The following is a 21,867-nucleotide window of genomic DNA, read 5'->3' as shown; positions in this document are numbered from 1 at the left end:
CTAAATTTGACCTACAAAGTAAGAAGGGCAAATCTGGCTAATGGTAAGCAGTCTTGACTACCATTCCAAAGCTTGGACAAGAGGATATGCTAGACTCACTTGACAGTGCATCACTTTACAGAGGATAATGTCCCTGTGGAACAAAAGAGGATTGTTAGGCCCAGTTACTAGTTAGAACCACAGCAATATTAATTCTCTAGAGTTCTTTTATGAAGTGAGTCTGGAGGTAAAATGCCTTATTTTGACCAGTGGCTACCAACTAATATGAGCTGAACTTTAAAACTATGCCTAATTTTAAGCAGGCACCATTCCTCTTCAGAAGTATCTTTGTGTCAATGGATTTACTAACATAGCACTATTAGAAAAGAGATATTTAAATAATCCAGAGCACCAGGATCATAATACTGACTCAAATCCTCATTTAAGGGGAGTGTAATGTGCCAAACCACAGGTAGTCACATACCTTTTGTAGGTAGTTACCTACCTTTTCTAGGTAGTTCTTGGAGGGCCAAATTGTGTGCTCACAACAGCAAATTGAACCGCTGTCATTGCAGAGACACAGGAATACTGACTGGGGCATGGTGTTATCTCTCCCTCTTTTCACAGTAGCAAGGGCTCTGTCTCAGAAGGCAGATCCCTTGGCTTGATGTACCAAGACTTTCCCTCATTAGCATACTTAAAGCTATGAACAGGAACACAGATGTCAGTGAAAATGATGTCACTGATTTTAGGTGTGCATCTCAGTATATAGTTTAAATTCAGGCTCTATAACAAGAGACATATAATAATATATATTAAAATAAGTAAGAAGCTCCCATTGACATTTCCATGTCTCATTATTGCAAAAGCACTTTTTCCTTCTTATTACCTTTTTGACACATTAAAAAGCCCTCATACTTGTAGGTTTTATGAAGTTAGATAAGATAAACCTATTTGTCTGGTATTTTGGAGAACATCTCCTGCAATTTGAAATCCTATAATTAACACCCAGCTATTCAAAAATATCTTAAATTGGCTCTTCTTCACTACTACCAATCAGCTTGTGAAAAGGCAAACCAATTCCTGGGGCTTTAGATAAACTTTGTCTGGGACAAGGAAATAGAGAGAAGTGGGAAATTTACAATCGTTGCCTTATTTTTAATTTTGGCATGCCTTGTCTTTCTGCTGCAGCTGGGTAGTATAGACACAGTGTGAAATAAAGGCCACATGGGGCACCATTTGAATAGTACAAGAATGATGAACTAGATAAATACTAGGAGTGTATATTCAAATCACATGGATGCATGCATTAAAAGATGATTCAGTACAAATAAACAGTGCTAGTAATCTTGTCATAAAACAAAGAATCCAAGATTATTTTTTGATTATCTAAAGCAGGACTTTCTGTACTATTTCTCAGTGAAATATGCACATTTCCAAGGTTTATTATCCTGATTAAATTCCAACAAAACATTTAAGCACTTGCTTGCTTTTGAACACTTGATTTAGTCCCCACTACTATCCCGTTTTCCAGAATAAACTACAAAAAACTCTTAAAATTGATGCTGCTCATATTTAAGACTAGGTCACATCTGCTCTGAAAAATGTAGAAGCTCAAAAATAAAACATTGCAAACAAATGTCATATAAGGCAATGTTGAGCATGAATGTCTGTTATAGTGCAGATTCATGTGCGCTATAAATTAATACAATAACTACATGTTTTGTAAAAGCCTTAAATATTGCTCTAGTATCAAAGATATTGATGTGAATTCTAGACAACCAAATTTTGTACCAGTGTTTTCCAAGCTAGTGCAAGGCCATACAGCTTACAGTATTTCAAAACACAGGAATAGCCAACTAAATCCATGGAGGGTCAGAATTTCCACACTGACAGTTCTCATTCCCACAAGATTCTCCAGTTTCAGGTTGAACATTTGGTGGCCAAGATTAAGCCCAAGAGCATTAAGGGGCAGAGAAAAAGCAATCTTATGCAATTCGTATTTTAAGGGTGGCAAGAGATATGACCTCTGTGATCGAGTCTTTGGGATGTTCAGTGTCACATGAAACATATGTGAAACCAGCTGTTCTGGGTTTTGTTACAGATGCATTTAATGACTGAGGTGAAAGACACATAAAAGGTTCAGCATTTAACTGTGCTAATGAATCATGCTTTAACTCAGGTAGCCAGTTAATCTAACAATCACAGGACCTATATCAAGGGACTGTATTTGTGCAGTTCTTTGGGCTTTAGGGGAGTGTTCCAGCTCTGGCTTTTGGCTTACTCAATACAATAAAATACATAGAGAAAGACCACCACAGACCATATAAGATTGCACAAGAAAGACAGTGATGAATTGAAGACAGACTTACTTCCTTCTTCACCTCTATGGATTTACTTTTCATGTGAACCCTTGAGCTTTCCTCCATCCTCCTTGATCTTTCTTGCCTGATCCTTTTTCCTTCTTCCCCACTGTCCCCAGCATGGGTTTAAAGCTGCATTTAAATTACTCCAACAGCTTAGAATAAGATGTAGAGAAAACAAGTGGGTTTTTACATGGGAATAGAATAGAATAGAATAGAATAGAATAGAATAGAATAGAATAGAATAGTTTGGTACAAAGGGATCTACAATGAATATCTAGTCCAACTACATGAACACTTCAAGGCTTACTAAAAGTTAAAGCACACTATGTGTGGAATGCTATCACACAGTTTAATTTAGCTTCCTAAGGTCCCTTAATAGCCAGTGAGGAAGGGAGCATTGTGCCAAAGGAGAGGTCACAGATTTCACAGAATATTCTGAGTTGGCAGGGACCCATAAGGATCATCGAGTCCAACTCTTAAGTGAATGGCCCATATGGGGATCAAATGGGGATCGAACCCTCAACCTTGGTGTTTTTAGCACCATGCTCTAACCAACTGAGTCAGAGAGCAGGGGTTTGAAAGCCCCCCTTAGGTGGTGCAAATATTTCCCTTTTTTGATTATCTGAAGAATCTGGCTCCTGCATCAGTTAGATTACCAAACCTGTTGAAACATCTGTTCCATTTTAGGTATAAAGTATGTCAGTTTTAAAGTATTCATTCAAGCTGATATAAATTTAACTCAGATATACTTAATATGGCAAGTCTGCCTAGGTTTAAACTAGAAACGGACATCTGTCATCCTAAACTAGTCTTTCATCAGTAAAAATTTCCTCCTAAGATTTGCCCTCACTAGGGACTTGTCTTTACTGACTTCTCTGCATGAGTTTTGTTCCACACAGGTTGACAACCCACACAGAGAGCTCCCACAGCAGTGAGATGGTACATCACAGTAGAGCATAGTCACTGCACCTTCTTGGAGGGACCCAAGCTGGGTCCAGCCACAATCCTGGGTCCTTCATGTGGAAGAAATTTAATCAGTGTGGAACTAGTGAATCAAGAAGGCAGGCTTGGTGGTCTGCCACCCTTCCCTACACCAGGCTTATACAGGTGCTCAAAAATGGGGCCCAAGCATGCAGGTTCGAGCTGAGTGGAAATAAGAGGCAAAAAGCCTTTACCAACAGGTAACTCAGAAGGAAAGCCAATTCCCTACTGAGCTTTGGTTGTTAGACCAGATTTCCTGATGAAGAAAGTGACTGTAGTGACCACAAGCCCCCGATCTAGTCACCTGTGTGTATATCCTTTCTTGTGTCTGCTCCAACAGCTTTGAATCTGACTGCTAGCTTCAGCCAGGGAGCTGTAAGTGCCTCTGCATCCATGCACAGAGAAAGGAGGGAAGAGGAGCAGGAGGAGCAAATGCAGGAGGAGCTTCAGTCCAAGGTGGTTGTGAGTCAGTGGTTGAGAGTCCATCAGGGAGACACCCTGGAGGGAGCTGCTGTTCCCAAAACTGCCCCTCATTTTGTGGGTCCTGTGCTTCCCCTCCCCTAGTACATGGTCTGCAGATGTGGTTTGCAAGGTCTGGACCTCACAGCCCTGGGCACTGGTGGGTTACTCCCACAGCCAGCTGGTCTCCTGTTTTGTGGGTAATGTGCTCACTTCACAAGTTAAAAGGAAAGACTGCTGGGAATGAAGTAATGAGCATGCAATTTTTTTCCAGTTTTCCAGTTACAGATATTCACCTGATGGCTGAGGCTAGTAGATGGTCACAGAGGGCATAATATCCCAATATGAGAAGTCTTCCCATGGGTATTTAATTCCATTTTTTTAACAGGTTTTTATCAATACCAAAGTACTCTCCATCCTACAAGCACCAACTCATGGGAGCTATGCTTCAGTGGGACTGCAACAGCTATGTGGAAAAGCAGGGTTTGCAGTAAGCTCTAAATTCCTCCTCCAAGACCCTGTTGTGCACTTATATGTTGACCACAAGTATGTTAAAAAGATATTTTAAGTTTTATATCTACATGGATGGGTAAATGTGGTATTTCTTTGTGCCAACCCTGAAACTCAGAAGACATTTCTCCAGCTGCAGACACTGACTTGCCTTGGGTGTGTTGTGGCCACAGCAATCTGTTTGCAAAAAAGACTGAGTGCTTGGGGCATCCCTGCAGCTCTGAGATGTCATCTGAAAGAGAAACTTGTGATGGTCTACAAGAGAAGAGCTCTGAGATTTTGCCTTTGGCTTTGAAAGCCACACAAAACTGGCAGCTTCTCTAGGACATAAAGTAATAGAACATCCTCAGTCACAGGTTGTCAGAGACATAGATATCTTTGGACTTTATACATCTAAGTGATTTTTAGGATGATTCATGTCATGAAATTGCTCCTCAGTCCCACTTCTAGGTGTTTTTGTTGATTTGCATCTGCATGTTCAGCATGAACTGCTGTGAAGCCAGTGGAGCTGAAGTGATTTGCTCCAGCAGATTATCCCAAAGTTCATTGACCAACTGCCTAAATGTTTTTGCAGTTATACAGAAACACATTTAAAGGACTGACAGAGTAAGAAGAGCTCTTTTGTACAAGGTACCACTGCCATACACCCAGTCCAAATGCATGCATTTGACATCCCTCTCTCATTAAAGGTGTTCCCCATTCCACAGCAAAAAAATCCCTGTGATATGCATGGATCCCCTTGAACTTAACTTCCACAATATGTGTAAAGAGGTACTGCTTAAGTCCCATTTGTCTCACTTGCTTTTAATTTCCTAGAACAAATTCAGAGTGGGAAAACAGATGCTCAGTTTGATACAGACTCAGTTTGCATTACTTACTTGTCAGCCTAAGACTTGTTGGAGCCACTCTGATTTCTGTTCAATAAAGAGGAGTGTCCCTAGACCACACTGCATCCCTGTATAATTGTGTGTGTGCAACTATCTCTCTTTCAGCTACTTATTAGTGAGATCACCCCATGAGACCTCCTCACTCAGGGGATATACAGAAAAATATAGAGGAAAGTTGTCCCTAGTTAGTCTTTGATCCTAAATGGTGCAAAAGGAGATGATCAAGGCAGAAAAGCAGATCTTTGGTAACAGGTGCTATTTGACACCTGAATCTGAATTTTGTTCATCAGGTCCATGAGAAAAGCAGCAGGGCTTTGGGCACCCACTCTGTTTCACAGAGACTGGAGCTGCCCTACAGTTAACTGAGAGAACTCTCTTGCACATACTCCATCCAAATGCAGGAGTCCCACACTTACAGCCTTTTTTTTGAAAAATAAGTTTGATGCTTCGGGAATTTGGCTTTCCTGGTTCCTGCATCTCAACATGTTGTATCACACAACAGTGATGAGTGAAGGAGTTGACACCTCTTTATGAGAAAGGACCTCTATTTTTTGCACCTCAAGTGGTTTGAACAGAACATTTGACAAATGAGATGCTCTGAAACTCCTTCAGTTAACTCTGTGTCATTAAGTAAGTGGTCATGCATGGTCATGGCCCTGACTAGATTTTTTCAGTGTGTCCTTTGTATTAAGTTAATTTCCAGGATCACATTGAACTTTTAGTTTGGGTGATAAATTGCTGATCTACCTCCTTCACACTACACTCATCTCATTAGCCTGCACTCACTGATCCCTGTGAAAGGCGTAGCAGTATTTCTGTGAGGCTCAGATGTCTCCTGTTCCCCCGTCCACATACAGCAGGTTCCAATGCTTCTCCTCACAAACATGTGCTGAAAACAATGAAGAGCCTCTCTCTCACTCCTCACCCTTCACATGGCAGCCAGGGAGTGATGAGGGAACTGGCGGAAGAGTTCACCAAGCCGCTCTCCATCATCTACCAACAGTCCTGGCTCACTGGGGAGGTCTCAGATGATTGGAAGTTGGCGTATGTCACACCCATCCACAAAAAGGGCAGGAAGGAGGACCCAGAAAACTATAGGCCTGTCAGCCTGACCTCAGTACCTGGCAAGGTTATGGAGCAGATCATCCTCAGTGCGATCACACAGCACCTACAGGATGGACAAGGGATCAGACCCAGCCAGCACGGGTTTAGGAAGGGCAGGTCCTGTCTGACCAACCTGATCTCCTTTTATGATCAGGTGACCTGCCTGGTGGATGAGGGGAAGGCTGTGGATGTGGTCTACCTGGACTTCAGCAAAGCCTTTGTCACCGTCTCCCACAGCATACTCCTGAAAAAGCTGGCAGCCCACGGCTTGGACAGGGGCACTTTGTACTGGGCTAAGAACTGGCTGGAGGGCTGGGCCCAGAGAGTGGTGGGGAACGGTGCCACGTCACTAGTGGTGTCCCCCAGGGATCAGTGTTGGGCCCAGTTCTATTTAATATCTTTATTGATGATTTAGATGAGGGGATTGAGTGCACCATCAGCAGATTTGCAGATGACACTAAGTTGGGGGGAGTGTCGATCAGCTGGAAGGCAGGAGGGCTCTGCAGAGGTACCTGGACAGGCTGGAGAGTTGGGCTGATTCCAACGGGATGAGGTTCAACAAGGCCAAGTGCCAGGTCCTGCACTTTGGCCACAATAACCCCATGCAGCGCTATAGGCTGGGGACAGAGTGGCTGGAGAGCAGCCAGGCAGAAAGGGACCTGGGAGTTTGGATTGACAAGAAGCTGAACATGAGCCAGCAGTGTGCCCAGGTGGCCAAGAAGGCCAATGGCATCCTGGCCTGGATCAGGAACAGCGTGGCCAGCAGGACCAGGGAAGTGATTCTTCCCCTGTACTCAGCACTGGTGAGGCCACACCTGGAGTACTGTGTCCAGTTCTGGGCCCCTCAGTTCAGGAAGGATATTGAGGTGCTGGAGCAGGTCCAGAGAAGAGCAACAAGGCTGATGAAGGGACTCAAGCACAAGTCCTATGAGGAGAGGCTGAGGGAGCTGGGGTGGTTCAGCCTGGAGGAGAGGAGGCTCAGGGGAGACCTCATCACACTCTACAACTACCTGAAAGGAGGTTGTAGCCAGGTGGGGGTTGGTCTCTTCTCCCAGGCAACTATCAGTAAGACAAGAGAGCATGGTCTTAAGCTGTGCCAGAGGAGATTTAGGTTAGATATTAGTCTGGTCTAGTACCCATGGTGGTAGTGGATCAAGGGTTGGACTTGATGATCTCAGAGGTCCCTTCCAACTCGGCTGATTCTATGATTCTGTGATTCTATGATTCTTTAGGGCTCTGCAGGCATTTTCCTTGGTGAGAATGGTTGATCCTCATTTGACCTTTCCGATACACAGACAAAGGTAACTCAAGACAAACATGGGTGTCAAGTAAGTCCCCTTAGCTAATGACTGCCTTGAAATGCCTCACCCCAGGAGAAATGGCATGTGCTGTTCTGTGACATGATGCAACACTGATTTGTTGCATCTACAAAACATCCTCATACTTGTATGAAATTGAGTGTGAACAAGCAGTTGAATTGCAGTTCATCAAACATAAATAATTTGAAACAGAGAAGCAGAAATAATCCTTTTATCTTGTGTATGATATAAATACAGAGCACCCTAGAATCAAAAAATTGACTAAGCAGATGATTGCTAGTCTGTGAATTCTTTTGTAATGCAAAAATTACTTTTATCTCTCACTGTCGATTTTTGAGTGCTCATCACTGTGCTGCCTGTATGCTTTGATAAAAGGCAATAAACATATTTAGCATATGCTCAGTTCATTAAAAAAATCAATCTACTTACTGTAATTCGGCGACAAAAGAGCAATCATGGAAAAATACAACATGCCTGCTATGTATGGACTATAACTATCTCTTTGACCAGAATCAAAAAAATAAAATAAAAGGGTAAAAAAAAAGGACAAAGTAATTAAAAAGAAGATGATAGAGCTCAGGCTGTGTGATCTGCCCTGTGAAGAGTGTGTCATTTCCTATTGGTGTTACATAGACTCTTCTTTATACCCACAGAATGTAATACAGCATGGATTCAAAATATAGTGGGTGAATCTGTTCCAGAAATGGCCTTGTGGGCTGGAGGGAAAAGAGGAAGAGCTTCTCTGCTCTCTGTCCAAAAGATGCTGATTTGATCTACAAAGAGGCACATCCCCAACACTGCCTTTACCTTAGCCAGGCATACTGGCAGACATTGGATGGAGTATGAGATTTTTGCACTGAAAATATAGTGGTACAGGGATTACAGTGCTTCTGTGCTCAGGTGCCCCGGCACTGCCTGTCCACAGTAGCCAGCAAGTGCAGCCTCACTGCCTCCTTCCCATTGCCAAGTAGACAATGATGAACAGTCTGGTCCAGATCACAGCCCAGATTTAGAGATGAATAACATAAACATGTTAAAATTGTTTGCTTTATATAAGCAGAGGAGCTCATTTTTTTTCTTTACACTACGATAGGTTCACTGAGGATAAGAAAGATAGGCTCTGAAAATACATTCAGAGATTTGGGCTCCAGGCAGCAGATGTTGTAGGCTGTATATGACACGCAAATTATAACCGTGCATCCCAACCCAGACTATTTAACCACAATAGAGCCTTTGCAGATTCCAACAATCTCTTGGTTCTTAATCCCTTGCATTTTTTATATGTTGTAAATTTTAACTGAATAGTATACTTTCAAAGGCATGGAAATGCTTTGAAAGTACTTATCTGCAATTTGAAATACCTGTATGTCTCCTAGACCTGGCCTTTACTTGCTAGGCAAATGCATCTGTCAGATAAAATTGCCTCACTGTGGCTTTATTATACACAATTTCTCCATGCTGGAGCTGAGATGATGTCTGTTCCTTCCCATTTTCTGTTTGAAAGCGTCTGAGCTTTCAAGTCAAGAAAGAGGTCAAAAAACAAGCACTGGCCTCAAAGATTTCTCAGATCAGCCTGGCAAACACATATCAGTTTTTGTAACCCTCAAGAAAGTAGACATCATTCTCATTAATTGTACATTAGCCCAACTCAAATGACTAGGAACCCATTTACAGCCAGGTCAACAGGAAAGCAGATTTCAACAGGAGGCCAAGACTGAACGTGTGACCCTGCTCTAAGGGTCGCTAAATGTGTGTTTGAAACACCCAAGTAAAAGTTCAAGTAACATTTTCTTTTCAGGGTTTCTCCCCTGGTTTTAAACCTATGTCATCAAAAGCAGAATAGCGCTAAGATGATCTTCAAGGAAAGGAATAATGCTGCAATAACACAGTCAAGCTTGCTGCTCCAGCAATGAATGCTTATTTCACGCTGCTCTCCCAGTGAGTAATGTTTTAAATAAATAAATACTGCAGGGAAGTTGCTGTTAGTACAGTTGTAGGGTTGTATCCTTGTGGCAAGCTTTTTATCATGATAGTACAACAGGAGTACAGTTTGTTTGCAAGGCAAGTTTGAGCCAAGGTGCAAAAGCACAAAAGTCTGTTAATAAATAACGGACTGTGTGCATGTGGGTTTTGCAGTGTGGCTTAAAAAATCAACCCCTTCAAAGTACAATAATATGCAAGCGCTATTGAAACAAAACAAAAGAAAATGGAGAGATTTAATTTCTCGTCCCTTGGAATGACAAACATTCTGTTCTTCTCTGAAGAGAATGGGAACTGTGCAAGTGTGATGGCAGCTGCAGAGGTACCTTAGCTGTATAGTGACATGCCTTTGTGTCCTTCCACTTATGTTGTTCAGCACGGGTAGAGGCAATAATACTACAATTTGCTCATGATTTATGATACCTTGGATGCCTTTCCTATATCTGAAGACTATTACATAGTCAAGGGGACAGATTCTCAGCAGGACTCAGGCATGTTGGTGTTTCATGGATTTGATGATGTCATACCATACAGAGGTCTAGAGCCTATAATTATCTTGGGTTTATGAGTTAGCATCAGAAAATATCTACATATTAATCTTCCCAATATAAGGACACAATAGACTAGAAAGAGGAAGGATAGCCAGGGGCCCCATAATTTTGCTGTACAAAGCTCACAGCAGTTCTTAACTTGACTGAAGAGGGAGTAATTAATTTCACAGAATGGAAGGGAGATTAGGTCATTGGCCTTAATGGACAGGACCTCTTTCTAAAAAGTACACCCCAGGCCCACCAGGATGGCCTATGACAATATCAGTGCATATTGGCAGAAAACACTACTTTGCTCAACTTACTGTGTAATGCCACGCTGGGCATGTCATCCCAGCACTTAATAATGTAAGTAAATCATTACAAAGAGTTAGAAAAATGAAACACTTACTTGGTCCAAGACCTATGGAAAATGCAGCAACATAAACAAGCAGGCTGGCCAATGAGAGCCATTTCAGGACAACAGGAACCTCCCCACTTTCCATGTGAGACCCTGTTGTGCTTTTGCCTCCTGGCAGCGCAGTCCTATTCAGTTCTCCTGTCCTGGCAACATGTGGGCTTTTCTGTGCATCAAATGATGATCTTTCTGTTGAAGCCAAGCTAGCAAAGAGGTCCTTAAGACTCCCATTGGTGATAGTGAAGTTTCCTGGTCTCTGGAGAAAGAAATCCTCTGGAGATTGGCTTCTACAGACATTGGTGAAATTCACATGTATGTTATGGTTCACTAAGCCCATAGTGACCAACGATACTGCCATAACAGAAGAGCCAATACACAGAAAAGTTTTACTTCCAATTTGATCCACAAAAACTGTAGCTGGGACTGTACTAACCACTTTTACTACTCCAACTCCAGTAGAAGCCAAGCTGGCAGCTTCATTGCTCTGGAACCCAACTGACTTCAAAACAGTCGATGCATAAAATAAAATGTTGGGTTGCCCAGTTGTTTGCACAAAAAAGACTAGAGTGAGTCCTATCAGCATTCGGGCTCTCATGTTGTTTTTTGAACGAAACAGGTCCAAGAGACTATACTGATGTTCATCTTTCAGGGAAGACTTGATCACAGTAAGTTCTTTAGTAGCATCTGACGTTTCTCGTAGCCTCTCCAGTACTTTTCTTGCAGCTTCATCATTATTTTTCATGACAAGAAACCGAGGACTTGGAGGAAGGAAATACATGGCAATAGCTTGCAAAGCACCTAACGGAATCACAAGGCCGAACATGTACTTCCAGCCATGAGATATGCTGGCAAATGCATAATTTGAAATATAGGCAAAGAGAATGCCTATCACAATCATGAGTTCATTTAATGATACAAGGAGGCCTCTTCTGTGCTGTGGGGCAATCTCAGCAATATAGACACACGTCGCAATTGATGATAATGATATGGAAATACCTATGGCAATCCGTCCCACAATAAGTATCTCATATGATTCATAGGGCAGTAAAATCAGACTCCCCAACACAAGTAAAGAAGATGCAATAATAATAGCAAGTCTCCTTCCAAATCTGTCTATCAGAAATCCACCAGTAAGGGATGCAAATAGGGCCCCAACAAGCAGGGAACTTACAATGATTTCCTGCTCTTTGCAAGAGAGTGCTAATATGCTGCTTATCTGAAGAAGAGCTCCAGAGATAAGGCCCAACTCATAACCCATCAGAAGTCCACTTATGGCAGCAATAGCAGAAGATAGAAAGGTAAATGTTCCACAACCTGAAATAAGAGAGTAAAACACAAAAACCTGAAAGAGTTTCTGCAACAGTATGACAATTAGTAATAACTTTATTTGATATACCAGTTTAAAAATATATTTGTAACTTCTAGACAAAGCACTTAAGTTCCATACATATCTAGCAGCAGTGGTGACATAAAAAAATAATTTGGGGGAAAAAAAAGTAATTATATAAAATCCTCTTTAATTTTAATGCTTTTGGGTACCTTATCTTCCTGATCTGAAGTCAATAAGGCTTTGATCAGGTCCTAAATAATCAAACCTTCTGCTTCAGAATATCATTGTAAAAAGCAACATTTACATTACAGCCTTTTGGTAAGAAAGCAATTTTTGCCTTGAGATATTTCCAGTGTTTTTCCTGTACTGAATTGAAGAAGTCTCATCCACCCAACTAGTGTACCATGGGCAAGGAAGCAGTAATTTCCCAGCCAAACTACTTCAACATTGACTTGAATAAGTAACAAGTATTGCCTCACCACTTATTAATTCCTTTGCTTCACCTGAGGATGCCATGAAGGCTGCTGGTACAAGTGTTTTTATTTTGCCAGTGGAAACTTATTCAATGAGCACCAGTTTGATCCAGATATATGGGATATTCTAGGGAAACCAATCTATGAGATACAAACTCATGAACTTTCCAGGCTTTGCTCATCTCTAATCTCAAATTCTTTGGAAAATCAGGATCAAATATTTTGCATAGTTTATGACAGCTATAATGTCAGGAATAAGAAACAGATGGTGAAAACATAAACCAAATGGAGATTATATGCCTTTGAATGTCCACTTTAAAACAAACTCATTTTATACAACTGTGATTCATTGTTTATTGTTACAAGATAGACTTGACTGATCGTATTCTACTAACTGTGAAGCCTTTTGCACCCTAAACCTTGAGGAATATATCAGTTTGTTATTGTTGGCCTTGTTCTTTCTCCCAGCATGATTTTCCTCTCATCATGATGTTGGCTGCCACGCAACTAGGAAAAGAGTAAATTGACTTCTGACTTCCGCTTAGTTAGAGAAGTAGGATGTGTCTGAGGAGAGGTAGCTTTTGCAGCATAACAGAGTCCGTATTTTAGTTAATTATCCTGGAACAAGTACTTTCCAGCCAAGCTGGAAAGTGGTATATAGTCTAATTGAAAATGATACATACAGTTTGTTTATTTTTAGCTTATTTTTCTAAGGCATTAGGGCTCTTTGATCATGTGCACTGCCTGGAGTTCCTTGCCAGTAACTTTTGAGCACATTGGCAAGGATCAGTCCCGTTTGACAAGAGGATATTACATTTCGAAATCAAATCATGAAAAGAGAGGAGGAGAGTAGCCCTAGCCGTACATCTGCACTACTAAAATAAACACTGCCAGAGCCCAGGCCCAGACCCTGGCATGTGGCCACATACCCTACTAAATTTCTGGCATGATCCCTGGCCTGGTTATGCCCCAAGCCACCTCATGCTCCCCTAGCAATTCCCAGAAGCAGTGTGAGCCCAGCATCCCACCCTGCAGCTACTCCACAGGCAGATGTGTTATTTTGGAGAGTAGCACAGTATAACTGTGTGAATATAAGTGATGCCTCCAGGATCAGAGGAGATGTGTAAGCCCATTAAGTCTATTAAAATAAGTATCACATATTAGTTCTCCTAACTTTGAGCCAAGCAGAAGCCAAACAGCAGCAGCCCTGAGATACTGAGCACACCCAGTGCACTTCAATTCACTCTGACACTGAACTGGTGTGGCTGGCAAACCAGAGATAGGTAAGAGGTAGGAGAGAAGCACATGGTTTTGTCATGATGGGCCATAAGGACATGGGGGAAATGGGAGTATTGTGAAAAGTCTTTCAGAAGGTGGGGGTGGAGGGCAGATTTATTGGGATGGAGGTGGGACATCTTGAAGAAAATACCAGAAACGAATTTGCAAAATGCTCCAGTGATGGAACAATCTTTTTTTATATCAGTGTTGTAAATATCTGTATCATGTCTAAAGCTTTTTCTTCCTTTATATCTGCAGGATCTGAGATCAGTTCACTTATTTTAGATAGAGGTTAGTGCATGGGTTAGAGCAAGGTCCTGCTGTCCTTACTTCACACATTGAACAATAATTCAGCAGAAGTACTTCTAACTCCAGCTAAGCTGCTTTGTGCTAATGTGCTCTATCCTCCAATGCACGCATGCAATATTTGTTTTATCATTGCAAAACTAATTTCTCCTTCCCCTTTATAGTTTTGACTTGCCTGCTTGCTGTATATTATTAGATGTAGAAAATATACCCATCCAATGAAACCTGTTTGGAAATCAGGGCTGATAACAACACAGTGTTGTGCTGAAGGAATGATCTTGGGTATCAGAAGTGAAACTGCTAATTTGATCACAGAGCTCTGCCCGAACTACTGTTCAGTGATGGTGTTTGTGCTTTCTTGTATATCTTTGTATTTTACGTCACTGAGCCATGCAGATTTGACATAAGATTTTGCCTAAATTTGTATATTATGAAGGGAAAAGAGACCATCGTGGTCATCCAGTCTTACACTCATGAACAGCATAACATAATCCTTCAGACACACTTAAAAGACACTTTATTTGAACTAGGTGACTTAAAATATTCAGCTTTGATTTAAAAATTGCTACTGATTGAAAACCAATGACTTTATGTCATAAATTGTCTCATTAATTGCTTTCACTGTAAATTATTTCTAGACTTAATTTCTGCAACTTCAACTTCCAGCCATCAGATCCCATTCTCCATTTCCTTGCACTTATCTGTGGTTGCTAAAGTACAAAGTTATAGCCTGTAATTGAGTCATCCCACAGACATCTCCTTTATTAGCTACTTAGCCTGTGAGGCTTTACAAGTTTACCAATCCCTTAAGTATTCAAAACCTTATTCTTTGAACTTTATCCAGATCATCAGCTTCTTCAGTAAATTGTGATTTGGAACCAGTGCTCCTGCAGTGGTTGCACAGTGCCAGATAGGAATTTGACGTAATTATCCCACTCCTGGTGGACATTTCCCTGCTTGTCTAAGGATTGTCACAGCCATGTAAAGGAGCTCATCTTCTGGTTATCCTACAGGAAAACCAACTTCTTTACTGACTGGGTTCTCTCCAAAGCACTGCCTTTCCTTTAAATAGGGCCTGCCTTATTGCATCCTAGCGAGGAATGCAAATCACTTTACATTTGTCTGTATTAAAATACATAGAATGGGTTAAACTTACCTAACTGTGAGAGATCTGCAGCATCCCCAGATTTCTTTTTTAACCAGTTGCAAAAAATAGGCACTTCTAGATGCCTGAATTAAGTCGGATGCCTATTCTCTCCATTGTCTATAAAAGGTAACTGTGCAGCTTGCTCAGATGCAGATGTCTAAAGTTAGCAGAGAGGAACCCCAGACAGCACATTCACTTGCAGTCAGCAGGCCAAACCATCCAGATTGCATTCAATCAGTGAAATATCCCATTTATTAATCACCCATGACCTGTATCACCCCCAAATAATCTGTTATTATCTTCTTCCAAGCAATTGAGAAAAAACATTTAGTAACAGAAGGACAAAAACTGACTTTAAGGCTCTCCAGCAGAAACACAGCAGCATGGACATGATACTTTGAAGTCTGTGTCCTGCATAGCTTTTAATTCTTTAAATGTGTGAGTGTCATGTTTGTATGGTTGCAGTTTCTGCATGACAGCGCCAAGTCAAATATCTCAAGAGAGATATTTGAACCATCAGCATGGTTCTTTGCAATTCAGACTGTGCTCTCCTCAGTCTGTGGTCCTTAGATCACAGCAACCAAGATGATTATTTGTTTTTAATCTGAGAGGCTGTACAAGTTGGATGTGGAGCTTGGACACCTGGGAATTTGACAGGGAAGCATTCATGCCCATATATTTCTTGCTTCTCCAAGTAAAGCAACTTGATCAATGTCTTAATGTTTCATTAGTTTGTTTTAACTTGGTCAGCTGGTATCAATTCTTCATGTGTCCAATGACACTTGCCCACAGTTGTATAGAAATGGTGGAGGGCTGTAACTAGAGCACCTCTGAGTGAAAAGCAGATCCTGATGTGATGCAGGGGTAAACATGTTGTCATTCTTCATTGGCAACAGCAAACTCAGCAGTTAACTCGGTATCTCTTGTCCCTCACAGCCACTGTTCTGCTGGGAAACGCCCTTATATCATCATGAAGTTTTAACTGATGTACCTAACACTTGCCAGCTCTCGACTGCCTGCTGAGTTAAACCCTGAATCTCTGCTCAGTTTTCCTCCATGGCCTTCCTCTAGGCAAAATTGCCTCTGACTTCACCATATGTTTTCCTTTAACATTTCCAGATAAAGCACGTTGCAGTAGTTGTATTCACAATCCTTTTAAGTGTCACTTCTAATGATGTTGCCGGCAGTTCTTAGGCATTCCTTTTTTTTTAAAAAAAAAAAAGCTTCTTAAAATATATATATATTTCTCTTATTTTTATGAGATGCCTGCAAAATACATGGCAGTGTGCAGCCCAGGGGAATAAAATATTTTAATGATGGCTTCCAGAGAATTTTCTCCTTCTGTCTGCCACAAACTCCATGGCTAATGAGTGTGTGGCTGGTATATGACAAGTGATTCAAAACCCTAGTTTCCCCATGTAAACAAAGTGGTTTCTCACAACTGTTACTCAATTCAAAAGCAGCACTACTTGGCAAACAAAACCTATCTTTAAGAACATTCGCTGGAAACGTTTATGCTTGGTTCCTGAAAAGGAGACCAAGTGCAGTTGTAGTATAGCATAGTGTACTGCTGATGAGGCTGGATGGGGCCAAGTAGTAAGGGTGTGCCCCTTTACTTATTTTCAGTCAGATATTTGCGAAAATAAAGTCCTTCCAAAGGCACAATATTTGATCTGTGCATGTATTTTATGGGCATTATGGATAAATGATCAGTGCCAGGGAAGATCTGCAATCAAGCTGAGCTGGGAAACACCACTCTTCACCCACCTCGTGTGAAGGAGAGGTATCGGAAAGGTGCCTGGGAGCCCTTTCCAGCTCAGTTTTGCAGTAGTACACTCCAAGTTAGGCCAGACACTGATATTTCTGTGATGTAGTTTTTCTTTCTTTTCTCCTAAGAGATCATGCAGTGTGCATACAGAGAACTACTGAGCTGGAGAGGAGGGGAGATTACTTTATGTAACCTGTGCAAATATATATATTTTGATAGGAGGGGACTCGACAATCTCTTCCACCATTATACTTTCTTCTGTTCACTTTGATTTAATCTAAGGTGAAAAATGCCTCAGTTTGGTAGGGAAGGTCAGTTTTATGGAAGGTCAAATATGTGTTCTTTAAATCTGTGGAAATTCTTTGATCTATTTAGACATTTGGAAGGTGAAATCAAGCTCTGGTTAATACCATTAACCAGAGGTTAATGTCAACCACTGGTTAATAAGCTCAGATTAGAAAACCACAATGAGTTGAGTGCATTGCATAGATATGAATCCACAGCATGGAATCTCCTTTTTTCCATAGAACAAGGTATCTACTTTTATCCGTGGTAGATCTTAAAACATCTCACAACTGTATCTGAAATTTTTAAGCTATCTTTAACAACATATTTCTTTTCCATCTGAGTACTGTCTGACATACAAAAACTTTGTCTTTCCTGGGAAATAGTACTTAAAATTTCCCAAATTGTCTTTAAAGAAGATTTTGCTAAAGTTTATAGCAGGTGGATCACATTTTTTTTTTTAGGATAAATATTTATGGCATGTATTGGGCATTGCTGCATAATTAAATGGTGGGTTTGCTTCTCATAAGGTGATTATCCTATTTTCATAATATCATGATCTCTGTTGCACTGTCACAGCCCACTTTCTCTGTCTCATCTACTTGTCTGGTATAAAGAGATACATGTTACCCTGTTTCTCTAGTCCAAGGCCTGAGCTTTCTTTAGATCCAGTAGCTGCTCAATAGGTGCATTTCTCCTATCAGCTAGGACACACCTGATCTAAGTGGCCATCTAGAAATCTGGCATGGGATCTAAAACAGTTGGCCAACAAGACCCCGTGGGATAAAACAAATGGTGCTTTGGGACAAAGCTATGTTGCAAACAGAGCTGGAAAATCTCAGAAAATATTAACTTTACCCAAAAATAGTAAGGGTCATGTGGGATCACAACCATTTGACAACACAAGTGTGAAAGGCAAACCCAAAACAAATATTTTGTAAATTGAACTAAAAAAGAAGGCAGAAGAAAACTAATGTATCACTCATTTTCATACATCTAAATTCCTCTGATGGTGGGAAGCATTGTATACTTTGTATAGCATAAGCGCGGTGAATGTACTTTGTGAATAATATTCAATTTCATGAACAGAAACCCCTGGCAGTGATGGAAAGACAGGGGATGCACATGCTGGACAGACCCACCTTGACCATGTCCTCTCTTACTGCTCTGCCATGTATTTTTATTATGTCAACAGGCAGCCTGACCCTTCATTAAATGGCATTTGGGCTTTGTTTTGTTAGTTTCCTGTGAGAATCTACAAGTTCTTTTAATTCCTAGCTAGGTGATTATAAATTCCTCAGGTAACTGATTTAATTTTTCAGGGTAATGCCAAGTGACTAATTTGCACATACTCTTCTAACCTTAGCTTTTGTCCTGCAGAAACTTTGCTGTTTACTGTGACTGCTGTGCTTCCCTTTCATAAGGCTATCCTACAACCATCTGCATTGCTCCTCTCAGTCCCTAAGGTAATGTTAAATATTTCTGCACACCTCCTGGCTTTCTGTTCTTCATTAACCTCTGCTTCCAGGTATCAGGAGATGTTGCTTGACTGATCACTATTACATTTCAACAAAGCATTTGTGTCTATGGTATCTGAACATTCATGGGCTAGTTAGTTCATTCAGTATTAAGTGAACAAAACCTGCTTGGGACAGTAATTTCCGGCTTATGACCATGTTGTGCTGTTTGGGTACAGCTGTCTTGTGGGTGAGAAATATCATAATTATGGGGCATTTTCCCCTTGATCTTATCATCAGTGAAAGAATCTAAAGATGCAAAACCATGCTGTAGCTTAGAAAAGGGGGCTGGATAGGACAGCAAAGATGAACAGCTATAAAATTCAGCTTCCGGACTAAAAAACTTTCTGCAGAAGAAATGCTACAGTTGATGTTTGAGGGCATCAGCACAGAAACCCTGTTTCTTCCTGAAATGCTAAGGAAGTAAAACCAGGAGGTAGACCCTGTCCCTCCCCCTTGTAGTGTCCCCCTTCATGAGCAGGTTTACCTGGCTCCCCTCCACTCACTTTGGTGAAAAGGGCTGAATTGCTCCCAAGCATGCAAAGACCAGAGCACCGTTGTTATCTGAGATGGCACTGGGTTCTCCTATTTTTCAGGTGACTGATCTTCATAAAGGAAAAGGATTTACACAACAGACAGCACATGCACAAGCAGTAGGACTGAGGCCTTTTAGGGAAAGTACCACATAAACCTTCATTCAAAATTCAAGCTGGCAGTCCCGTTCCTTACTCATATGTTCCCCTCTTGCACTTTCAGAAACTGAGACAGCATATCCTGAGAATCCCTTGGCTTCATGGGACCGTTCTCCCCCAGCCCCGAGCACTAGCTAGGTGAGCAGCTGCTGCTGGCCAACAGCTGGCATTTAGCTCCTGCCGCCTTACCTGTTGCAGCTGAGAGCTGGCGGCGGCTGCTGCCCCGGCTGCTCTCCTCATCCTCCCCTGCTCTCATTGTCTGGCTCTGTTGGCTGAGGTCCTCCGTGCTCTGCCCAGCTACCATCGCCACCCCCTTTGCACCTTGGGCAGGAGCACTTCACAGAGCAGTGAACCTTCCCCGGCCGGCCAGGAAAGTGCAGGTTGTTTTCCTCATGGCAACAAGTTGCTGAAGCTGGCTGAAACCAAATGCAAACCACAAAGTGGTTTGTGAACAACTTTGTTGCTATTTCAGAAGGCTTTGCCCTTTGCAGTGACACAGGCTGTTGCTATTCTGGGGAGCCTATTGCAGGCGAGGGGAGGGCCCTCTCTCGGAAGTATTGGTTTTGCCTTTTAACAAATATTTGGAGACATCAGACTTTCAGGCACAGCTCAATGTACATTCCTTACCCACTCACTTATAAGATCTCTCTCTCTCCCTCTCTGCCTTTTCCTCCTCTCTCTGCTGTTCGTACGCACAGCTTTTTAGCAGAGAAGGCACACTGAAGGGGAGGGTTTGAAGTATTTGCTGTGCTAGCTAAAGTTAGGGCACCAAGCACACACGCACAGCAGCACTTCATTCTTCTAAGTTATGAGCAAGTTATGGTGAGAAATAGCGGAGAGGAAGAAACCATGGCAGCCATTTGCAGTCTGTGACAGTAGGAATCAGGACTTTTCATGGCAAAGACGTACGTGATAAGCAAATGAAAGGCAAGCCACCCTCTCTTCCATGACAATTATTTGTGGGAAAACTGATACTGTCTCAGCTATATTCAGTCAAAGGCTTGATTTTGAGAGCTGCTGGGAGTCACTCCATCCCTATTGGTTCTGTAGAAGCAGTGGCCAGAGGCAGGATGGCAGCAGCAGGAAAAGCTTACAGAGGGTGCAGGTGAGCTGCATACAGAGGCTGCCTGCCCTACTCTGCCCTAGTCCTGGTGGGAGAGCCTCCAAATCCTCTCAGCAGACCCACTGGTCTCATGAAGCAAGTTGTCCAAGCTATCCCCAGTGGGGATAATTGTTGTATAATTTGTATAATTTTTAATTATAATTGTTGTATAATTTGGCAGTGCTGCAGGCTTCTTGTTTGTGCTGTCTTTCATTACTTGCTGTTTTGTCTTGGTTGTTTTCATTTTAAATACACTAATGCCTGCAGATAGCGTGGGAGGGAAGGGTAGAGGTGGAAAGTTGGTAGCTTTTGCAGTATTTCCAGAAAGGAGAATTCCTAAAAACTTTTTCCTTAAGTAGAGCAGCCATAATACACCCTTTATTGACGTCTGCTTAACAAGAAAAATTTGACAAAAGACATTGTAACTGCTGCATCTGACAGCTGCCTCACTGTCAGCTTCAGAAACCGGAGTGCCAGGATTGCCACGAGGGCACTGCTTCCAGTGGGGAATTTGGGTTTTGGCAGTGCTTTTGCCATGTAGTTAAATGAGTCAGTCTAGCTCTGTTCTCATGTATAACATATTTTCCATGCAAGATGTCCTCCCGTCAGGCAGTACGGGATGCTATGAAGGCTGTTAACAATTTCTTGCCACATCCAGAGAGGTGTTGTTTCTTCATGGGATAAGTTCAAAAAGTAATGTTAACTTTTAAAGACATTATTTGTATGTTTTTGGAAGAAAATGAGAGGCTGTTTAGGCTGGGAAGGAAATGAAATATTTTCATAGATCAAACTCAGCTGTGATAAGATTCTTCTGTTATAGTGTGGTGTGCAACCGACCTCTAACAGCCCACACCTCATATAACTCACAGCTCTGCTCAGTGCAAGCTCTGTGGAAACTCGGCTAACTCCATAGGTACACACTTGTTCCCACTTCCCAAATGCCTTTATGTGTAATGGCCCTGGAGATGTCAGAAAACTGCAGAGGTGCCTGTGGCACCTTGACAGTGACAAAAGTTGTGCTTCCAGACGTGTGGCCCTGGAGGATGCTTTGAGGTTCACTCCTCCTGCTGAATCACTCATCAGCCACAGGGTATTACCAATTTTGATGGAAGAGATGTAATGCAATTGCAGCTCTTTCTGGTCAAAAACCCCCTAAACTAAATGCCTTCTTCCAGCTAAATATGCTGATTGTATATATCTGCTGGCACATATGTACTTTAGGATTATTTAAAAGCTTGTCAGGAACTGCACTTTCCCCTGAACAAGAAGCATACTACCCCCAGGAGTAAGTAATAAAAAGAAAAGGCTTCATTACATTGAGTTCACAAATCTTACGATGAACAGATTTTATGAAATTAATGTTAAGTGAATACAAAAGTGAATTCCATTATTTTTTTTAATAGAAAAAAAGGTGTTTTAGACAAACAGTGGAATTTCTT

General features: G+C 41.7%; 1 protein-coding gene across 1 annotated transcript in view; it reads right to left on the bottom strand.

Moving 5' to 3' along the window:
• Positions 1-19,813, bottom strand: part of SLC2A12 (solute carrier family 2 member 12) — a 35,052-nt gene extending 15,239 nt beyond the window's left edge. The window contains exons 1-2 of the mRNA XM_027690636.1: positions 19,516-19,813; positions 10,525-11,844 (exon numbers count right to left, since the gene is read on the bottom strand). Coding sequence (XP_027546437.1) covers positions 10,525-11,844; positions 19,516-19,630 — 1,435 coding nt within the window. The 5' untranslated portion in view covers positions 19,631-19,813. The remainder of the gene's footprint in view (positions 1-10,524; positions 11,845-19,515) is intronic.
• Between the last annotated feature and the right edge of the window lie 2,054 nt (positions 19,814-21,867).

Source organism: Neopelma chrysocephalum, unplaced genomic scaffold (genome assembly GCF_003984885.1).
Source record: "Neopelma chrysocephalum unplaced genomic scaffold, ASM398488v2 Primary Assembly neopelma1_23, whole genome shotgun sequence".
NCBI classification, from domain to species: domain Eukaryota; kingdom Metazoa; phylum Chordata; class Aves; order Passeriformes; family Pipridae; genus Neopelma; species Neopelma chrysocephalum.
Note: the sequence above shows the minus strand (reverse complement) of the source record. Positions and strands in the feature narration are given on the sequence as shown.